Source organism: Glycine soja, chromosome 11 (genome assembly GCF_004193775.1).
Source record: "Glycine soja cultivar W05 chromosome 11, ASM419377v2, whole genome shotgun sequence".
Classification (NCBI taxonomy): domain Eukaryota; kingdom Viridiplantae; phylum Streptophyta; class Magnoliopsida; order Fabales; family Fabaceae; genus Glycine; species Glycine soja.
In genome coordinates this window covers 22,898,680-22,920,606 of record NC_041012.1, presented here as the reverse complement: position 1 = coordinate 22,920,606, position 21,927 = coordinate 22,898,680, and the positions used below count along the sequence as shown (strand labels likewise).

Here is a 21,927-nt window from a genome sequence, read left to right as displayed (position 1 = left end):
TGATGAGTTGCATGGTGCCAATATTTTTTCAAAACTTGATCTTAGAAGAGGTTATCACCAAATTAGGATGAAAGAGGGTGATGAGTGGAAAGTCATTTTAAAGACCAAGTTTGGTTTGTATGAATGGCTAGTGATGTCTTTTGGGCTCACTAATGCACCAAGCACCTTTATGAGGCTTATGCATCATGTCTTAAGGGATTTCATAGGTAGATTTGTAGTTGTTTATTTTGATTATATTTTAGTGTACAGTAGGAGCCTAGATTCACTTAGGACATCTAAGGCAAGTTCTTTTAGTTCTTAAGAAAAACACTCTCTATTCCAATATAGAGAAGTGTACCTTCTGTGTAGATAATATATTTTTCTTAGGATTTGTAGTTGGTAGAAATGGTGTCCAAGTGGACCCTGAGAAAATCAAGGCCATCCAAGAATGGCCCACCCCAAAAAGTGTAGGAAATGTTAGGAGTTTCCATGGGTTGGCAAGCTTCTACAGAAGGTTTATTCCTAATTTCTCTACACTTGCCTCACCTCTCAATGAATTGGTGAAGAAGAATGTGGCATTCACTTAGGGTGAAAGACAAGAGCAAGCCTTTGCTTTGCTCAAAGAAAATCTCACCAAGGCACCTGTTCTAGCTCTTCCTGATTTTTCTAAATCTTTTGAGCTAGAATGTGATGCCTCTGGAGTAGGTGTGGGAGTTGTATTGTTGCAATGTGGAAAACCTATTGCTTATTTTAGTGAAAAACTTCATGGTGCCACCCTCAACTACCCCACCTATGATAAAGAGCTTTATGCCTTAATAAGAGCTCTCCAAACTTGGGAACATTACCTTGTTTCCAAGAAATTTGTCATTCATAGTGATCATGAATCTCTTAAGTACATTAGAGGTAGGGGTGGGAATAGGCCAGGCCGGCCTACAGGGGCCTACGACCTAGCCTACATAAAGCCTGGCCTGAACTGGCCTATTTAATTAAAAGGTTAGGCTCAGACTTTTTTAAAAATCTATTAAATTAAATAGAACGGGCTTAGGCTTATTAAAAAGCCTTATAAGCCTGATAGGCTGGCCTATATATATGTATATATATATATATATATATATATATATATATATATATATATATATATATATATATATATATATATATATATACTTATACTATTTTTTGGATACAATTAATTTTTTTTTGAAACTATCAGACTTTGATTACACATTACTGCTCCATAACTTCTATTCCTATAATCAAGGACTTTAATTACAATTTAGGTGTGAATCATGTGCCATTTTATATTACTCATTATTTTGATTTGACTTTTCTTTTTCTTTAACTTTCCTATTACGTTCCTACTCCATAAAATATTAAATATTTATTGTGAAGAAGGCTTTTAAAAAGGTTATCAGGCCAGGCCAAGCTTTTAAAAAGGTCAGGCCAAGCCAAAATAAAAGCCTTTGATAGGCTATAGGCCAGGCTCAGGCCTCAAAGATTCATCGTAGGCTAGGCTCAGGCCTTTCAAAGCCTGGCCTGGCCTATTGCCACCCCTAATTAGAGGGCAAAACAAGTTAAACAAAAGGCATGCAAAATGGGTAAAGTACCTAGAGCAATTTCCATAATTATCAAATACAAAAAGGGGAAAACAATTGTGGTAGTTGATACCCTCTCTAGGAGGCACACATTATTTTGCTCCCTAGGAACTCAAATTTTAGGATTTGATAACATTAGGGAATTGTATGCTTCAGATGAACATTTTTCTCCTATTTACGAGAGTTGTGGGCAAAAGGCCCAAGATGGATTCTATTTGGTTGAGGGGTATTTGTTCAAAGAGGTAAAGCTTTGCATACCCCAAGGATTCGTCAGGAAATTACTTTTGAAAAAGAGCCATGAGGGTGAGCTTATAGGCCATTTTGGGATAAACAAGACCCTTGTCTTACTCAAAGAAAAGTTCTATTGGCCCCATATCAAGATAAATGTCCTTAAGCATTGCACTAGGTGTGTGGCTTGTTTACAAGTCAAGTCTAGGGTGATGCCTCATGGGCTATACACACCCTTACCCATCCTATTTGCACCCTAGGTAGACATTAATATGGACTTTGTCCTTAGGCTTCCCAGAACCCAAAGAGGTGTAGAGTTTATCTTTGGGGTGGTGGATAGGTTTAGCAAGATGACACATTTTATGCCATGCCACATGGTAGATGATGCTTCTCACATCTCAAAACTCTTCTTCAGGGAAGTTGTGAGACTCCATGGTTTGCCTAGGACCATTGTGTCAGATAGAGATGCTAAGTTCTTTAGCCACTTCTAGAAAACCTTATGGGCTAAGCTAGGAACTAAGCTTCTTTTCTCTACCATTTGCCATCCACAAACTAATGGGCAAACAGAGGTAGTGAATAGGTCTTTACCCACCCTTTTAAGGGTTCTTCTAAAAGGCAACCATAAGTCTTGGGATGAGTATCTTCCTTATGTAGAATTTGCCTACAATAGGGGGGTTCATAGAACCACCAAGCAATCCCCCTTTGAGGTTGTCTATGAGTTCAATCCTCTAACACTCTTAGACCTAATTCCCCTCCCACTTGACACTTCTTTTATACATAAAGAAAGGGAATCTAGGTCAGAGTTTGTAAAGAAGTAGCATCAGAGGGTTAGGAACCAAATAGAGAACCAAACAAAGGTGTATGCAACTAAATGCAATAAATGAAGAAAAGAGCTAGTTCTTAATGAGGGGGACTGGGTTTGGCTCCATCTTAGGAAGGATAGATTCCCTACTAAGAGGAAATCCAAGCTTAGTCCTAGAGGTGATGAACCTTTTCAAGTCTTGGAGGGGATCAATAACAATGCCTATAGGTTGGACCTCCCAGAAGAGTATGGAGTCAACACCACTTTTAACATTTCTGATTTAATTCCTTTTGTAGGTGGAGCTGATACTGAGGAGGAAGCACCAATTGATTTGAAATCAAATCCTCTTCAAGGGGGAAGGGATGATGCAATCCAACCTAGGAAGGGACCAGTCACCAGAGCCATGGGCAAAAGGCTCCAAGAGGATTAGGCTAGAACTACTGAAGAAGACCTTAGGGTTCTCATGAACCTCAGGGTAGATTTCTGAACCCATGGGCCAAGGTTGGGTCCACTTTTCTTAGTAAATATTAGAATAGGTTTTCCTTCTTTTGGGCCTATATTTTGGGCATTTTAGGTTTGTATGCTACCCTACAAATTAAGGGCACCCTACCCTACAAGTTAAGGGTACCCTAGTAGTATAGGGTTTTAGCCTTGTATTTCAGGTCATTTTTTAGTAGTCTTTGTAGTAGAGACCTTTTTTTTGTATTTTCATGTATTTTGGCATAGGGGTGAGCTTAGCTACTGGAAGGGTGTGAGTAGCCTCCTTTAACTTCTCAAGGAAGCTTTCTTCCTTGCTTCCCAAGGAAGCTACCTTCCTTGCTTCTCAAGGAAGTTTCCCATTGTATTTTCATGTATTTTGGCATCGGGGTGAGCTTATCTATTGGAGGGGTATGAGTAGCCCCCATCTAGCTTCTCAAGAAAGCTTTCTTTCTCTAGCTTCCCAAGGAAGCTACTTTCCTTGCTTCTCAATGAAGCTTCCCATGTGCTAGGCTATAAATAGAAACATGTGTAACACTTGTCATAACTTTGATTGATAGGAAACTTGTGAAACACACTTCAAAGTTCAACTTCTCTCCTTCTTCTCCTTCAATTTCCACGCCTCCCCCCCTCTCTTTCTCATTCTTTTCCTCCATTGAAGCTTCCTTTCTAAGCTTCTTATCCAAGGCACTCTCTTGGTGGTGAAACTTCTTTTTCTATGGCTTATTCTCTAGTGGATGGCGCCTCCTCTCACCTCTTCTCATTTATCTTCCGCTGCAACTCCATGGCTAAAAATCACCATTGAAGGACCTTATTGAAGCTCAAAGATCCAGCCTCCATAGAAGCTTCTCAAGCAAGCCTCCATCAATGATGTTCTTTTGGTTTCTGAAGTCTCAGGTGATAATTTCCATTCTTAAAGAGTGAGTGTTATGGACACAACTTTGGGTGATTGTGACATGATGGATATGCAAAATAGGGTGCATGTCAGGAAAAAAATAAGATAGATGTCTAGCATTACTGGATTGGAGATTTTCTTTCCCACATGCACTTCTGGAATTGTTTCCCACACACTACTCTAATCATTATTCACTCTTCTTAAGTTGTTTTCAAGCTCACACAAGGAAGAATAATGCCTTTTACTTCCAACCAGCGTAGCTGTCTCATCCTCAATATGCTTCTATTGTTGAGCAAAATTGGTTGAACAAGTGTAGTAATCTATTGATGAAGATTGGAAAAGTTAAAGAGGATTCCATTAAGTCTAATTCTCAAGTGTTTGGCAATATTTTTAAGAACAAGAGAAAGTTGGAGGCATGTATTAAAGGTGTTCATCGCAAGCTTGATGCCTTCCAGACTCCATCCCTTATTGCCCTTGAAAGGGATTTACAACAACAATATAATAATATTCTTTTCCAGGAATAGATGTTATGGTACCAAAAGTCCCATGAGAGGTGGGTAAAATATGGCAATAAAAACACAAAAAATTTTCATACTCAAACAGTCATTCATAGGAGGAAGAATAAAATTGTCAATCTGATGGTGGACAATATCTGTTGTTCTAACAAAGATACTCTGAAGAGGGAAGCCTTGTCCTTTTATAGGGAAGTCGTTTAGCTAGAAAGGGACACTTAGCCTCATAGTTTACAGATCCGTAATCTACCCTATCTGGACCAGGTAGTTTGTTCATGTCTTATGGAGCAGTTTTTATAGATGAAGTCAAACAGATCATTTTCGCGTCTAGTCCTTACAAAGCCCCTGGGTCTGATGGATTCTAGGGAATCTTTTATTGTTCATTCTAGGATACTGTGGGACATAGTGTGTTGGAGATGGTGTCTCATTCCATTGCTACGAGTCACATTGATGAAGGGCTCACTAAGACTTTGATAGTTCCCATTCCCAAGGTTGATAGCCCTACCACCTTGAGAGACTTTCGACCCATTAGTTTGTGTAATGTTCTATTAAAAGTGGTTTCTAAAGTTATTATGAACAAATTCAAATTGCAACCGTCTCATGATAGCATTATTGGGCCTCTTCAAAGAAGTTTCATTCCTGGGAGGAGAACAAGTGATAATACAATCATTGCTCAAGTGATTGTACATCATTTACAAAAGAAAAAGAAGGGAAAACCAGGTCACCTCATGTTTAAGATTGATTTTGAAAAGACTTATGATAGTGTTGACTGAAAATTCCTGGAACTTACTTTGAATGATTTTGGCTTCCCCAGTTAAATCATAAGAATTATTATGGCTCTAATTGCTTCTACTACCTTGTCCCTTAAGTGGAATATTGGAGTACCAGAAGGTTTTTGCCTTACTAAAGGTCTGCGACAGGGGATCCCCCTGTCTCCTTATCTATTTTTACTCTACATGGAGAAGCTAGCTACTATGATTCAAGAGAAAGTAGCTAATAAAAAGTGGCTCCTTGTCAAGATTGCCAAAGGTGGGCCTGCAATTTCATACCTAATTTTTTCAAATGGCTGGCTTTTGTTTACTGCTGCCAAATCCATCCATGTTAGGCTTGTTTAGAAGATTCTTGATGACTTCTGTAAAGCCTCTGGCCTGAAAGCCAATATTCAGAAGTCCAAATTTTTTGCTTCTAGGAACATTTCCAAGACTAAGAAGAAGAAGTTTATTAGTATTATTGGCTTCAATCAATCGCAAAACCTTGGCAGGTACTTGGGCTTTCCACTCCTGAGTGGGAGAGTCAAGAAGAGTGATTTTCCTTTTATCAGATAGAATGAAGGGTAGAATGGCTGGTTGGAAGATGTCTTTATTGAGTAGGGCGAGGAGAACAACTTTGGCAAAATCGGTGCTTAATGCAATCATGGTGTACCCTATGAAAAATTTGCGGGTTCCTAATGGGGTGTGTGAGGAAATTGGCAAGATTATGAGAACATTTATCTGGCATTCACATCATAATCATTGGGTTAATTGGAGTATAGTGATGTGTCCTCCATCTAGGGTTGGCCTTGATGTTCGAACAATGAGAGAAATCAACGTGGCCTTACTAGGGAAACATGTTTGGTTGTTACAACATGATCCTCATATGTTGTGGGTTCAATTGCTCTCAAATAAATACCTTTAGAGTATGTTTGGATAGAGAATTTTAACTGAGGAAAGTAATTTATCTGAGAATTTGAATTTTTGTAATCTAGAATTCATTGTTTGAATGTTTTTTTTTTTTGAAGAATTTAAAATTTTGGAATTTTAAAACAGAATTTTAAACAACTAAAAATCTGAAATTTCAATTTCCTTCTAAAAGGTGAGAAATTGAAATTCTCTTCTTACAGTCTTCTTCAAGAAACACCGTATGAGATTGTGGTGTCGGATCGAGTGGCCTCAGAATAATTAAGAAGGGGAGATTGAATTAATTATTCCTAAACCTTTACTAATTAAAAAATTACTCTTTTAAGGCTTTTACTAAATTGTTAAGAGAATGAGGAGTATAAGAAAAACTTAACAGAAAGTAAAAGCGGAAATTAAATGCACAGCGGAAAGTAAAAGAGTAGGGAAGAAGGAAACAAACACACAAGAGTTTTTATACTGGTTTGGCAACAACCCGTGCCTACATCCAGCCCCCAAGCGACCTGCGGTCCTTGAGATTTCTTTCAACCTTGTAAAAATCCATTTACAAGCAAAGATCCACAAGGGATGTATCCTCCCTTGTTCTCTTTGAACCTAGTGGATGTACCCTCCACTAGAACTGATCCACAAGAGATGTACCCTCTCTTGTTCTCAGTCAAACCCAAGTAGATGTACCCTCTACTTGTACCACAAAGGATGTACCCTCCAATGTGTTGAGACAAAGATCTCAGGCTGTTAAACCTTTGATACTTTGTGAATGAGGATACAAAAGAATTCTCAGGCGGTTAGTCCTTTGGACACTTTTGTATTAGGGAATGGGAAGAATCAGAAGAATTCTCAGACTGTGTCGTTTTGAATTCTTTGACAAGGGAGAAGGGAGACACAAAAGAATTCAAGCGGTTAGTCCTTTGTTCTTTTGGAAAAGGGAGAAGAGAGACACAAAAGGAATTCAGGCGGTTAGTCCTTGGCGAATTCTTTTTGGCAAAGGGAGAAGGGAATGAAAAAGATGAATAGCACAGGTTTTCAAGGTTTCAAAAAACCAGAAAACTTTGGAAAGCTTTTGGCAATAGGAAGAAGAAGAAGAAGTTCAAAGAGACTCAGAAATCAATGTGGAAAACTTGCTTGTGTAAAGAATGAATTGGAAAAGATTGATTGTTAGAATGAATGAATTGATTGAAAAATGCAAAACAAAACCTTGCTTTTATAGACTCTTCGTGTCTGGTTAAGAAGACCATTTAGAAGAGTTATAACTTTTAGAAAAACTTAAAACCAATTTGAAAAAGTCAAAAACCTTTTGAAGAGTTTCATCTTCTGATTTATTCAGAAACAGTCACTGGTAATCGATTACCAAATTAGTGTAATCGATTACACAAAGCTTTTGTGTGAAAGGATGTGACTCTTCACATTTGAATTTGAATTTCAACGTTCAAAGGCACTGGTAATCGATTACCAAAACATTGTAATCGATTACAACTTTTTGAAAATAATTGGAACGTTATAAATTCAATTTGAAAACTTTTTCAAAACAATTTTGCTACTGGTAATCAATTACAATAATCTGGTAATCGATTACCAGAGAGTAAAAACTCTTTGGTAAAAGGTTTTGTCAAAAACTCATGTGCTATTCAAAGTTTTGAAAAACTTTTTAATACTTATCTTGATTGAGTCTTCTCTTCATCCTTGAATCTTGAGTCTTGAATCTTGATCTTGATTCTTGAGATCTTGAACCTTGAATCTTGATTCTTGTCTCTAGACTTTCTTCTTGAGTCTTGAATTCTTCTTGATTCTTATCTTGAACTCTTGAATTGTTCTTGATTTACTTGAGTTGTTCTTTGATTGATCTTTGATTCACTTGAGTTGTTCTTTGATTGATCTTTGAGCTTTTTGTCATCACCTTTGTCATCATCTTTTGTTATCATCATTGTTATCATCAAAACACCTTTGAATCATCTTTGATTCACCATGAAGCTTTGCTTCTACATGTGGAACATTGATCGGGTCTGAGCGTAGAGGAACACGTATAACTAGCACACCAATCATATCTTTTCTTTTTTTTCATTCATTTTTTTTCACCCTCATAGTTTTAACTTTTTTTAATCCAAACACAAAATTTTGAAAATAAGAATTTCAATTGAAGTATTTGAAATTCTTAGAATTTAAAATTTCTCAGAATTTTAAATTCTTCCATCCAAACACACTCTAAAGGGAATTTTGTTTTCCATTGTTCTTTAAAACCTGGTGTTTCCTACTCTTGGGCTTCCATTGTGAAGGCATCTAATATTCTTCAACCAGGTTTCAGATTTCGGGTTGGCGAGGGTGCATTCTCACTTTGGTTTGATCGCTTATGCTTGCAAGGTTCATTCTACAAGTTGGTGGACTTTGTTCATATTTCTGACACTTGTGGAAATCAGAGATATCTACAACAATGGGTCGAGGAATTGGAACTTACTTACCACTCCTCTGGCAGCTCCTGTGAAGGACATAATCAATAGTATTTCCTTGATCAAATCTACTTACAAGTGGATTACCTGTGCCTGATTTGCCCGTAACACCCTACTAGATGTTGGTTCATGAGTTTGGTGTCTTTCTCTTCTTGAAAATATTAAACATTTCTAGTGGATTATTTGCCACAATAGTCTAGCTCCCTAGTAATGATTTTCTTTCCCAAATATTTGTTTCCCTTGACTCATCTTGTATCAGGTGTGGTCCTAGCAATGAAACTCCTCTTCACTTATTACGAGACTGCCAAAGCTAGAATGGTGTAGAATTGCCTTCAATTTGTCTTCCCAATTGACTATCACTTGGATGATACTGTTATGTGGATTTGAAAGCACGTCATGAGCCCAACTAGAGTGCTCTTTACAGTGGCTGCTTGGTTTCTTTGGAGATCCCAAAACATGGAAGCTCACCAAGAGCTCACTGGAAACAACACCGACAGGGAGCTTAGTGGGGTCGTAGTTGAAAGAGTCACTGTCGAAGGAGACACTACAGGAGGCTTAGTCGCTGGAGCAGGTGTCGTCAGGGTAGACAGAGATGTCTTAGGAGCATGTGCGACTCGAGTATATGGAGATGTCACCCACAACGATGCATGTTTGCAATCAAGGAATGAAGCGAGAGAGCATAGAGGATTAGGGACAAAGTTGGCCAATGTTTATAATGACGACTCATGATAAAATATTTTCAAATTTTTATTATAGAATGTTTTCTCTGAAAAAATTTCAAAAAAAATTAAAACAAGCACATCTTTAGCTGCATTTTTTTGTTTTTATTGAAAATGAAAATAAAAAACCAACAAAGTAAACGCCACCTAGCAACCTACATGGTCTACCATTTTAGATTGCACACCACACTTTACATTTTTTCTTTTAAATTATAAGATTCTATGGGAGACAATCATATTCTAGCATGATAGAATCATTATGGACAATAAAAAAATTTCTTATAAATATTAAACACAATTACATACTCAGATTCAAATCTAAAATCTCTAATTAAGCTGAAATAACATCGGTTCATCCACATATTTAGTAATTTTATATTTTTATTTTAAGTAATTGCATAAAATTCGGAGTAAAATGCTTGACAAATCCCTATTATCGTACATCATTTGATCAGTACATGTTCTAAAGATTATGGTTTAGCATTTAACTTTTAATTTCTTTCCACCAATAGAATAACGTAGTCTATAGTATAATTTATGAGAAAAATTGTTGCCTATTGTCCGAGTATTATATGAAAAATTAATAAACATTAGTTAACATCAGTGAAGTTTTATTTCTTTTAGATAGAAAAAACCTAACAAGAAGTTTTATTTCTTTTAGATAGAAAAAACCTAACAAGAATAAATAGCTTACATCAAAATGATTTTAAATACAAGAACAATGAGATAACGGAACGTGGCATTAATTAAGTACAGTTTTCATAATTTGACAAGAATCCGTTGTAGTTTAGATGGTTACTATATTTTGCTCTCACGAAAATTACTTAATAAAATAATGTAAATTTTATTATAATATCTTTTGTGATGTGTAATGTTTGGTTTGTACTAGGAAATGATATATAATAAGATTTTAAAACTTTTTAAATTATTTTATTATTTAACATAAAATTTATTATCATGCTTACTAATATTTAAAATTTATTAATATTGTGATATATTTTAAAAGCATTATTTTAGACTTATTGTTATAAAATTACAATATATTGATTATGCTGATATATTTTTTAACTATATCTTATAAGTGTCATAATTATAAACTAAAAAACAATTCAAAATAAATTAACGAAATACATAAATAAACTAATAATAATTTATCATATGTTATAACTAAAAATATTTCACAATCATACAATGTTATTAAAAATATAAAATCTTCTTAAGATGATTTTTGGTAATATGTAAATTCAAGTTTTCTTAATTATTAAATATTGAAGGAGAGGATGGTAGCATGGTAGGGGGAGTACGGTGTGGGGGAGTGGATCGAGATGACGCCAAATTGGGAGTCACGGGTGAGGTTCACGAAACCGAAGTTGTCAGTGGCACGACCCGTGGTTTGAGGGAGCATGGTGATGACCTTGCCCGGGGGGGAGGGGGCGAAGGTTGAACCAAGATGTCAGCGAGGGCAAGCAGGAGATGTGATCGTCGTTAGTGAGGTAGGCATTGGGGACAGTGAGAATGGAGAGGGAGGAACGGTCCGAGAGGGCCACGGTGAGTTGTGTGGCGAAGGCGAGGAAGGAAGTGAACTAGGAGAGCTCCGGTATGGTGGAGAGGAGGGCGGTGAGGTTATTAATGGTTGGAGAAAGAGGTTTAGAGAAGGAGATACTAATGAAAAAAGAAAAAAGATGTGGGATAATGAAAAGTCAGAAAATAAGAATAATATATTTTTACTTTTGTTAGATACTAAACAAAAAGTTGTACAAGAGTTTAGTGAATTACAAGTTTTTGAATATTTGTCCTGTCTGTCCCTCAGTCATTTTTTAAATCAAACGTGAACAAATATTTTTGTACTATCCAACCCCTTATTTCTTAACAAATCAAACGAACTCTACATATTTTTTCATCTTAACACACACACTTTCCCAAAAGTCTGTGTATTATTCATCTCAACACTGAGCATCTTTTCATCCATGAACAATACTAGTTCATAGTTGCACACAATATACATATGTTAACAGTTAGTAAAATTATAATAAAATTACAACGGAACTAGGAGTAAAACATAATAAAATTACAATGGAACTCACTGTAAAAAGCAAAGTTTTTTTTTTTTAAGGTAGACAACAATTCGAGGATGTAGGCAACGATGGTTGTTATGTTTAGGTCCAAAATGTTTGAAATATTATTTTCAAACACAATTAAATTCAGCCACATCTCCCGGCGAAGAAACAAGTTCAAGGTATGACAGAGATCCTGTATTCCAGCCATTACACATGAACTAGTTCATGACTCCAGTGTCCCATTTGAGTGCTCCTCACCTGCAAAAGTGGAGGTTCCATTTGCCAACCGATTCATGCTATTGGTAGAGTAATTTGAATATGGAGAATATGTAGAACCAGGACTAGGACTGCCTCGTGAATACCGGTTCTGCGATGCTGTGCTGCTTCTTGTCACTTTCAGACGTGCCTTCCTACCCTGAAATGAAGCATGCAAGCATTTCCATAATAGGAAAATGACACATAAGTGAAAAAATATAAAGCTCAATTACATAGGAAAATGACACATAAGTGAAAAAATAAAAAGCTCAATTACATGCATGAATGAAGATTGAGAATATTATTTTCACTGAGTTATCAATAACCACAAGTTCCCCCCCCCCCCCCCCCCCCATTAAGTCGACTACATGGATCAAGCAACACCATAGTATCCTATAGTAAAATGTGTCTATAAATAAATCATTAATCTCTAAATCCTTCTCAATAGTTTCACTTATAGTTTTTCTTGATCTCCCTTTAATGATTGGGCTACCCTTACCCTCTATCTAAAGTTTTTATAGTCTTCTCCACAAATGCCATGTGATAACATGAATAGATATATTTTAAATGAGAAATGTTAGCAATACACTCTCTAACATACTCTCTAGTCTCTACTATTGGCTGAAATTGATTGAAAATCATCCAGGTCTCACTTATTTAATGAGTTTCATTCATGGTTTTGTAGTTTTCAATAAATTGAGAACAATAGTGTATGAGGAGTGTGTTAGAGAATGTGTTGCTAGCATTCATTGTGAATTTATGATAGTGACTAACGTTATGGGCATAATGAGTAAATATTTTATTAAAAAATAAACAATTCTAGAAGGTAAAAAAATAACCTTTCCCATGCACTTCTCCAAATGTGGAGCAAACCTCCCAGCCATGATGGATCGACCACAATTCATGCAATCAAATATTTCATTTGCCACAGGAGGATGGGTTTGTCCAAATATGTCAACCACATACTTGCCATTTGCTTCATTACTGTTACTAGGATCAGCCACCCTAACCCTGGCTTGTGCCGATAGCTTCAATTCTTCATCTTCTTCTTCCAAATTAGAATCAAGCCCCAGCCTTGCTACTCTGTGACACTCTGATGCCACATCAACTATGATGGAATCAAGGAGATCCAAGAAAAAATGAGAAGAAAGCTGCAAAACACCCCAATGGAAGCAAATAACCATATAAATATATTATATATAGTAGGAAAACATATGTATTATTCTGAATGTTTCAATTCACTGAGAGTGAGACTAGCATCTAAACAGTAATGCATATGGAACACATATAGTAGGAAAACATATGGAATAAGTTTTTTTCCTATAAAATCTTCTACAGTAGTACATCCAAACAGGCCCATAACCAATTACTTTAGGCACATGCATGTGAGAGTTATTCCACAATACAAAGAAATACAAATATGATAGAAGGTATACTACTGAGACTAGCATCTAACATTTAGTGTTATTCATTTATTTAAGGTAACAGAATAAGGGTTGAAGAGTGGCATTTACAATTCCCTCCATCCTCATTCTAAAAGAAAGATATGAGAGCAGATAGAAAGGTTGGCAGTTCAAGATAGACTTTTCACTTCATGCATCACTGAACCATCTTTCTCTGAAAAGCAAAAAAATGAAAAGCAAAAAAATAAAAACAACTGAATGATGATACCCATTGATGATAAAAATTGAAATCATGGCATCTCTGCTGGGACATGGATTTTCATATTTCTCTAGACTCTAGACAAACAGTGAAAGTAGAAACTCCACCTAATCAAGGATATCTAGTATCTACAGGTACAAAGTATTGACTTGCAGCAAAAGTGCGTATGAAGGACAAGTGCATAAGTCACAAAAGTATATAAGGGTTGTGTAAGGGACTAAGGCTTAAACAATTCAATTTATTTGATAATTATCATAATATATTCACCATGGTATTATTATCCTTTATAAATGGAGTATTAAAATATACATTTGCAACCACTGAAATTTTATCATGTTATATCCCAAAGAATAATCTGCTCCAACACCTTGCAGGAAAAGCAATGTTCGGCAGTACAATCAAATGAATGAGAAACAATCTAATGAATTCACAATTCTTCTTGCCTTATTAAATTATTGCTCCCTTCATTATTGATCTTAATCTTCTTTTTCACTGTCGATCATAGCCACAAGGGAAAAAGTACCAATTTTAGGCATGTTACGTTTCAACAGCATCTTTTCAGAAGTTAATTTTAAGAGGGGGAGGAGGCAGGGATAAAAAACAGGAAAAGAACAATGATCACAAAGTCGTAGACATATTAATGAAAGACAAATGGAGTTCAACCAATACTCATTTTTTCCAAAAGACAATTCTAGATTAAAACAACTAATGCAATCACAAAACTTATCCCTGGATCAAGTCTTATGAGAATGCAAAATTGAAAGCTGAAATGCACCCAAGCATGGTTTGCAACAAAAGTTTAAATAGACTTTGAAATGTACTAGGAATTAACATCAAAATCTAATATTTAATTATTGCTGCACTCATAAAAGCATGTCTTTGCAGAATTGAAGAGCACACCTGGGAATGTGACGACAAGTTTTCCTCATTAGGAACAGACATGAATGAGTCTTGACCAAGCAAGGCTTTTGGATCCTAATTTACACCAATAACTGGTGAAAGTCAGAAACGTCCACAAAAAGCTTCATGGAAGTATAAATTAAAGACCAGAACAAAAGAACCAAAAAAAAAAGATAATAATAACAAAAGGAAACAATGTTGATATCTACAATATTGGTAAAGCCTATCCTCAAAAACAAAAGAGCTGTTAATTTCAACCCTATTATGAACCAAACCACTGGCTTAAGGATCCTTCCCCTCCAAATATGATTGGTTCATAAAAAGTTGTTTTTCCGTCTTTCATGTTCTTCAGTTTCATAAAGTAACAAAATTTAGGTGATGCAAATTAAAAGAAAAGAAAAGAAATGCAAATTAATGAAAGAAAACACAAATTAGCGGAATAAAAAATCGAAACCTAAACCGCAGAGATGAGAGACGAACCTGCTCTGAAATCTGAACCACAGCGAGAGAAGACTGAGAGAGAAAGAGAGAGAAAGAGAGAGAGAGATCACAGGGAATCGTCGAGAGGAGAGTGCTAACAGAGATTCTGTGATTCACAGAGCAACCCCTCAAATGCCACTGGGGTACAATTTCGAAAAAGCCTAAACTTTTGGGCTAGAAAAGAAAATTTTAGGGGTCTACTATTGGCACCTCCCATGAGGGTTGTGTTATTTGACCCTGCCTCCAAATAAAGGACCCATATACAACTAAAATTTAGGGTAAATACTCAAATATGAGTTCAAACTATTTTTTTTCCCTGAATGTATAAATGCATATCAGTCCTTGGGTTACTTCAATCCGTTAAGTCTAAACTTTATGCATATGTGTCAACTAAAGATTGAATTATCAAGAGAAAAGAGTGACACAAGAGTGACACATGGGATATGTTGGGTCGACAAGATCAACCTGTCATCAAAATCTAGATGTACTAATTTATCATTTTACAAGCCACAAATCAAATTCAAGTAAACTTCCAAAATTTTAGCACTTTTCCCAACCTTCCATAGCCTCTTTCCCCGCTGTGTGCCACCGTTAGAGGTGATCTCTGGTGGCGGTGCCATTTGTTTTTCTTTGTTTTGCTTCTTCTCCAACAGTCACGACACCTGTACCGCATTAGATCCAATCAACATGGAAAAATGACTCCATCTCCAGAAATATGAATTCAAAAATTAATTTTAACCCTTTCATACTTTTGACGTTTACATCTTTCCTCAATTGAAATGCTTGTGCATGCAATTTGAAAGAAATTCTCGGTAAACAAGACTTAATGTAATATATAATATGCCTCTTGCAATGGTGAATAGTATATGAATAGGAGCGTATTTTTCTGAATCTTCTTAGACAGAGGAAAAGAAGGTGGCTCTTCAGTTTTTTTCTGTTTCAAGTGTACTTGATATTGCAGCAATCAATCAAGATCAGTATTGATGAATTAACGCGATGGAAGAAAGTTTATAATCCAAAAAAAAAAATGATCGTGAAAAGAACTTTGGCCTCAAATTAGTTCTTGGTAATCTCTTTCCCTCTATTAAGTTCAATAGCTCAAGATGTGCAAAAGCAAATAAAATATTACACCGTCTAGAATCACGATAAAGTTACATAGGTCCCTCCCAAAAACACTAGAACATCAATACCCCAATCAGTTTTGTCTCCCCAGCGCCACGTTAACAAAACCTCTCATGATCAATAATGCAATGACGACGGCGCAAGAGAGGATATGACGGTGAGAACGCAAACCTAAACTCGAAAACAAAAGCACCTTTTTGCTTGTGATTAATAATGCAAAGACAACGGTGCAAGATGATGTTATTTTGACGATTAAATGTGGGAATTGCGGAGGTGAAGGCACACTGCCGGAGCTGGAGGTGGCGGTGTCAGTTGTTGAAGGCGAGTCCATGAGCTTCATGGCCACGGGCTGTAAAAAATTATAATTTTAAAAAAGAACAAATTAGCCGATTAATATTTTGATGATAAATTGATCTTATGGAGTCGGTACCTCTCGTATCACTCTTTCCCCATAACAATTCATTCCTCAGTTGTCACGGCAGCATATATTAACCTTAGACTTCTGTAAGTATTTTTACACATTTACGAATAAAAAAATAATTTTTTATCTTTCAGCAATTCATATATAAGTAAATTATACTTTCAAGAATAAATTTAAGTATTTATTCTTAATTTTATAGTAAATAAATACTTCTAAATATATAAATTATTTTATAATTAAAATATGTAATAAATAAATATTTTTACCATAAAAACTATATTTTAGATTTATGATGAATAATTTATAATTAGATTATAAGTGAGGATATTCAGATTACTCAGCTATCTAATAAATCTATATAAAGAGATTATTATAGTTTCCTTAAAAAAAGAGATTATTATATTACTCAATAAGTTTTTTAAGAAATTCACATTTCCTTACCTTTTTTTAAAATAATTGGCATTCTATTCTTTATAGGATTTTTTCAGTTATGAGTTTTTTTTTATGTTTTCTTAATTTTATCCTATGAAATAAAAAAATCATTTGAATTTTACATGTAAAACTGCTAGATATTTTTATAGAATTCAATAACTGTTAAATAATTGTTTGTTAGAAGTTAAATGTTTAAATAATTGTAAATAATCATCAGAGATACTTGTGTGTTTACCAAAAAATAATTGTAATAAAAATGTTTTATTTTAATAAGTGATTTTGAGTTTGAGTTCATAATAAATTTATGTAACTTAAATATTATTTTCTTTTATAGAAGATACTTGTGTGTTTGGCAAAAAATAATTGTAAAGAAATAAAAAAAAAATCTCTTTCTTAGATTTATGAATCCATCTATATAAAAGACTTAGCATGTTTTCAATCCAACTTGCTTTGCAACAATTTTAAGGCTAATTACTACTAGAAAAATTGAAATCAGTGACAAAATTTAGAGAGAGAAACAATCCTTCAAAAATAGTGGTGACCACTGTGACGGAATTAGAAATAATAGGTCGGAATCAAATTTGAGTAACTCAATTATAAATTTAGTGATGGAAGTGTTCCCTTTTTAAATAATCCTTCCCAATTTCCACCGTAAATAATTTATTAGGCACGAAACTTTTTCATCTCTAAACATTTCCTCACAAATCCGTCATAAAATGAATTTGAATTTATTAGCGAGGGATTGTGTAACCGAATGATTTCTCCTAAATATTGCCTTACAAGTTGTCATAAATTAAAATAAACTTTTTCATGACGGATTATTATCTGTCAAACATATCCTTGATAATCTCTTAATATTAACTACTATGATATCAACTTTCTCTAAATATTTTCACCACAAATTTTAACTGAATAATTAGTCAGTAATATATTTATGTTAAGTAATATTTTAGAAGAAAAAAAAATTTATTTACAGTTATGTCTTATTAGATATTCGAAATATTTTCAAATCTTAAAATTATATAGAACTCATTAACTATTATATTAATTGACCATTTCCTTATTAATTTTAGAAATATTAATTAAAATTATAATATTTAATTTCAAATATTTTGATTAAATGTTTATTAAAAATACACAGAATTATATAATTTTAAAAAAAATCTTAAAAATAAATAAAAGACACTATTAATTAAAGAAATTATTTATATTTTAAGAATAAAAAACTTTAAAAAGATATTAAATTTTTCTCTTTTTCATCATTCGTGTGTCTATTTTTCAATAAGGTTCATGTGTAACACTAATAATTGATTAAGATCTACTAAGACCTATGTGTAATATTGATGATGGACCAAAACATAAGTGTAACACTAGATTGACCAAGACCCAATAAGACTCAAGTGCAACATTAACTATTAATCAATATCCAATAACGTCTAGGTGTAGTATTGATAATTGACCAATGCTTAATTAGGTCCAAGTGCAACATTGATTAGGGTGCTACTATTGACCCCAACTAAATTGCTCTTGGCCCCTACCAGTCAAGAACAATTACCAAACTACCTTTTCCTATGCCACCCTTCCCCACCTCTCTTTTCCTTTTTAATTCTCCTCTCCTTCTTCATTCATTCATTCCCCTCTTCCGTCTTTTCCTCTCTTCATTCTCTATGCTCACGTTGTCTAGGGATTTTTTTCGTAGTCAAAATGGAATTGTGATTTCATTGTGCTAAATTGAATAGCGAAAATACGATTCCGTTTTTTTCTCTCGTAATTTTATTAACACAACATAATAAAAATTCCATTGTGTAATGCTTTGTGTAACACAATGGAATCTAAATTTTGTTGTCTTTACATCTTTCCTCAATTGAAATGCTTGTGCATGCAATTTGAAAGAAAATCTCGGTAAACAAGACTTAATGTAATATATAATATGCCTCTTGCAATGGTGAATAGATATGAATAGGAGCGTATTTTTCTGAATCTTTCTTAGACAGAGGAAAAGAAGGTGGCTCTTCAGTTTTTTTCTGTTTCAAGTGTACTTGATATTGCAGCAATCAATCAAGATCAGTATTGATGAATTAACGCGATGGAAGAAAGTTTATAATCAAAAAAAAAAAATGATCGTGAAAAGAACTTTGGCCTCAAATTAGTTCTTGGTAATCTCTTTCCCTCTATTAAGTTCAATAGCTCAAGATGTGCAAAAGCAAATAAAATATTACCACGCTCTAGAATCACGATAAAGTTACATAGGTCCCTCCCAAAAACACTAGAACATCAATACCCAATCAGTTTTGTCTCCCCAGCGCCACGTTAACAAAACCTCTCATGATCAATAATGCAATGACGACGGCGCAAGAGAGGATATGACGGTGAGAACGCAAACCTAAACTCGAAAACAAAAGCACCCTTTTGCTAATGCATATGGAATAAGTTTTTTTTCCTATAAAATCTTCTACAGTAGTACATCCAAACAGGCCCATAACCAATTACTTTAGGCACATGCATGTGAGAGTTATTCCACAATACAAAGAAATACAAATATGATAGAAGGTATACTACTGAGACTAGCATCTAACATTTAGTGTTATTCATTTATTTAAGGTAACAGAATAAGGGTTGAAGAGTGGCATTTACAATTCCCTCCATCCTCATTCTAAAAGAAAGATATGAGAGCAGATAGAAAGGTTGGCAGTTCAAGATAGACTTTTCACTTCATGCATCACTGAACCATCTTTCTCTGAAAAGCAAAAAAATGAAAAGCAAAAAAATAAAAACAACTGAATGATGATACCCATTGATGATAAAAATTGAAATCATGGCATCTCTGCTGGGACATGGATTTTCATATTTCTCTAGACTCTAGACAAACAGTGAAAGTAGAAACTCCACCTAATCAAGGATATCTAGTATCTACAGGTACAAAGTATTGACTTGCAGCAAAAGTGCGTATGAAGGACAAGTGCATAAGTCACAAAAGTATATAAGGGTTGTGTAAGGACTAAGGCTTAAACAATTCAATTTATTTGATAATTATCATAATATATTCACCATGGTATTATTATCCTTTATAAATGGAGTATTAAAATATACATTTGCAACCACTGAAATTTTATCATGTTATATCCCAAAGAATAATCTGCTCCAACACCTTGCAGGAAAAGCAATGTTCGGCAGTACAATCAAATGAATGAGAAACAATCTAATGAATTCACAATTCTTCTTGCCTTATTAAATTATTGCTCCCTTCATTATTGATCTTAATCTTCTTTTTCACTGTCGATCATAGCCACAAGGGAAAAAGTACCAATTTTAGGCATGTTACGTTTCAACAGCATCTTTTCAGAAGTTAATTTTAAGAGGGGGAGGAGGCAGGGATAAAAAACAGGAAAAGAACAATGATCACAAAGTCGTAGACATATTAATGAAAGACAAATGGAGTTCAACCAATACTCATTTTTTCCAAAAGACAATTCTAGATTAAAACAACTAATGCAATCACAAAACTTATCCCTGGATCAAGTCTTATGAGAATGCAAAATTGAAAGCTGAAATGCACCCAAGCATGGTTTGCAACAAAAGTTTAAATAGACTTTGAAATGTACTAGGAATTAACATCAAAATCTAATATTTAATTATTGCTGCACTCATAAAAGCATGTCTTTGCAGAATTGAAGAGCACACCTGGGAATGTGACGACAAGTTTTCCTCATTAGGAACAGACATGAATGAGTCTTGACCAAGCAAGGCTTTTGGATCCTAATTTACACCAATAACTGGTGAAAGTCAGAAACGTCCACAAAAAGCTTCATGGAAGTATAAATTAAAGACCAGAACAAAAGAACCAAAAAAAAAGATAATAATAACAAAAGGAAACAATGTTGATATCTACAATATTGGTAAAGCCTATCCTCAAAAACAAAAGAGCTGTTAATTTCAACCCTATTATGAACCAAACCACTGGCTTAAGGATCCTTCCCCTCCAAATATGATTGGTTCATAAAAAGTTGTTTTTCCGTCTTTCATGTTCTTCAGTTTCATAAAGTAACAAAATTTAGGTGATGCAAATTAAAAGAAAAAGAAAAGAAATGCAAATTAATGAAAGAAAACACAAATTAGCGGAATAAAAAATCGAAACCTAAACCGCAGAGATGAGAGACGAACCTGCTCTGAAATCTGAACCACAGCGAGAGAAGACTGAGAGAGAAAGAGAGAGAAAGAGAGAGAGAGATCACAGGGAATCGTCGAGAGGAGAGTGCTAACAGAGATTCTGTGATTCACAGAGCAACCCCTCAAATGCCACTGGGGTACAATTTCGAAAAAGCCTAAACTTTTGGGCTAGAAAAGAAAATTTTAGGGGTCTACTATTGGCACCTCCCATGAGGGTTGTGTTATTTGACCCTGCCTCCAAATAAAGGACCCATATACAACTAAAATTTAGGGTAAATACTCAAATATGAGTTCAAACTATTTTTTTTCCCTGAATGTATAAATGCATATCAGTCCTTGGGTTACTTCAATCCGTTAAGTCTAAACTTTATGCATATGTGTCAACTAAAGATTGAATTATCAAGAGAAAAGAGTGACACAAGAGTGACACATGGGATATGTTGGGTCGACAAGATCAACCTGTCATCAAAATCTAGATGTACTAATTTATCATTTTACAAGCCACAAATCAAATTCAAGTAAACTTCCAAAATTTTAGCACTTTTCCCAACCTTCCATAGCCTCTTTCCCCGCTGTGTGCCACCGTTAGAGGTGATCTCTGGTGGCGGTGCCATTTGTTTTTCTTTGTTTTGCTTCTTCTCCAACAGTCACGACACCTGTACCGCATTAGATCCAATCAACATGGAAAAATGACTCCATCTCCAGAAATATGAATTCAAAAATTAATTTTAACCCTTTCATACTTTTGACGTTTACATCTTTCCTCAATTGAAATGCTTGTGCATGCAATTTGAAAGAAATTCTCGGTAAACAAGACTTAATGTAATATATAATATGCCTCTTGCAATGGTGAATAGTATATGAATAGGAGCGTATTTTTCTGAATCTTCTTAGACAGAGGAAAAGAAGGTGGCTCTTCAGTTTTTTTCTGTTTCAAGTGTACTTGATATTGCAGCAATCAATCAAGATCAGTATTGATGAATTAACGCGATGGAAGAAAGTTTATAATCCAAAAAAAAAAAATGATCGTGAAAAGAACTTTGGCCTCAAATTAGTTCTTGGTAATCTCTTTCCCTCTATTAAGTTCAATAGCTCAAGATGTGCAAAAGC

The 21,927-nt window shown here is 34.7% G+C and overlaps 1 protein-coding gene and 1 long non-coding RNA gene across 3 annotated transcripts; both read right to left on the bottom strand.

Annotated features, from left to right (window-relative positions):
* Nucleotides 1-11,236: 11,236 nt before the first annotated feature.
* On the bottom strand, nucleotides 11,237-14,911 carry LOC114377667 (SAGA-associated factor 11 homolog). Of its 2 annotated transcripts, XM_028336294.1 has the most exons (5): nucleotides 14,676-14,780; nucleotides 14,196-14,270; nucleotides 13,148-13,250; nucleotides 12,473-12,784; nucleotides 11,237-11,793 (listed from the first exon to the last, which is right to left on the bottom strand). In XM_028336294.1, the coding sequence occupies exons 3-5, from the start codon at nucleotides 13,163-13,165 to the stop codon at nucleotides 11,602-11,604; spliced, it is 522 nt and encodes a 173-aa protein (XP_028192095.1). In that variant the 5' UTR covers nucleotides 13,166-13,250; nucleotides 14,196-14,270; nucleotides 14,676-14,780; the 3' UTR covers nucleotides 11,237-11,601. The 2 variants fall into 2 exon arrangements, with proteins under 2 accessions (XP_028192095.1, XP_028192094.1); XM_028336293.1 differs by lacking the exon at nucleotides 13,148-13,250 and having other exon boundaries at nucleotides 14,676-14,911.
* Nucleotides 14,912-19,095: 4,184 nt separating this feature from the next.
* LOC114373440 lies at nucleotides 19,096-21,093 on the bottom strand. Its single transcript, XR_003658400.1, has 3 exons — nucleotides 20,812-21,093; nucleotides 20,332-20,406; nucleotides 19,096-19,387 (listed from the first exon to the last, which is right to left on the bottom strand). It is a non-coding gene; the product is annotated as an uncharacterized LOC114373440 (long non-coding RNA).
* Between the last annotated feature and the right edge of the window lie 834 nt (nucleotides 21,094-21,927).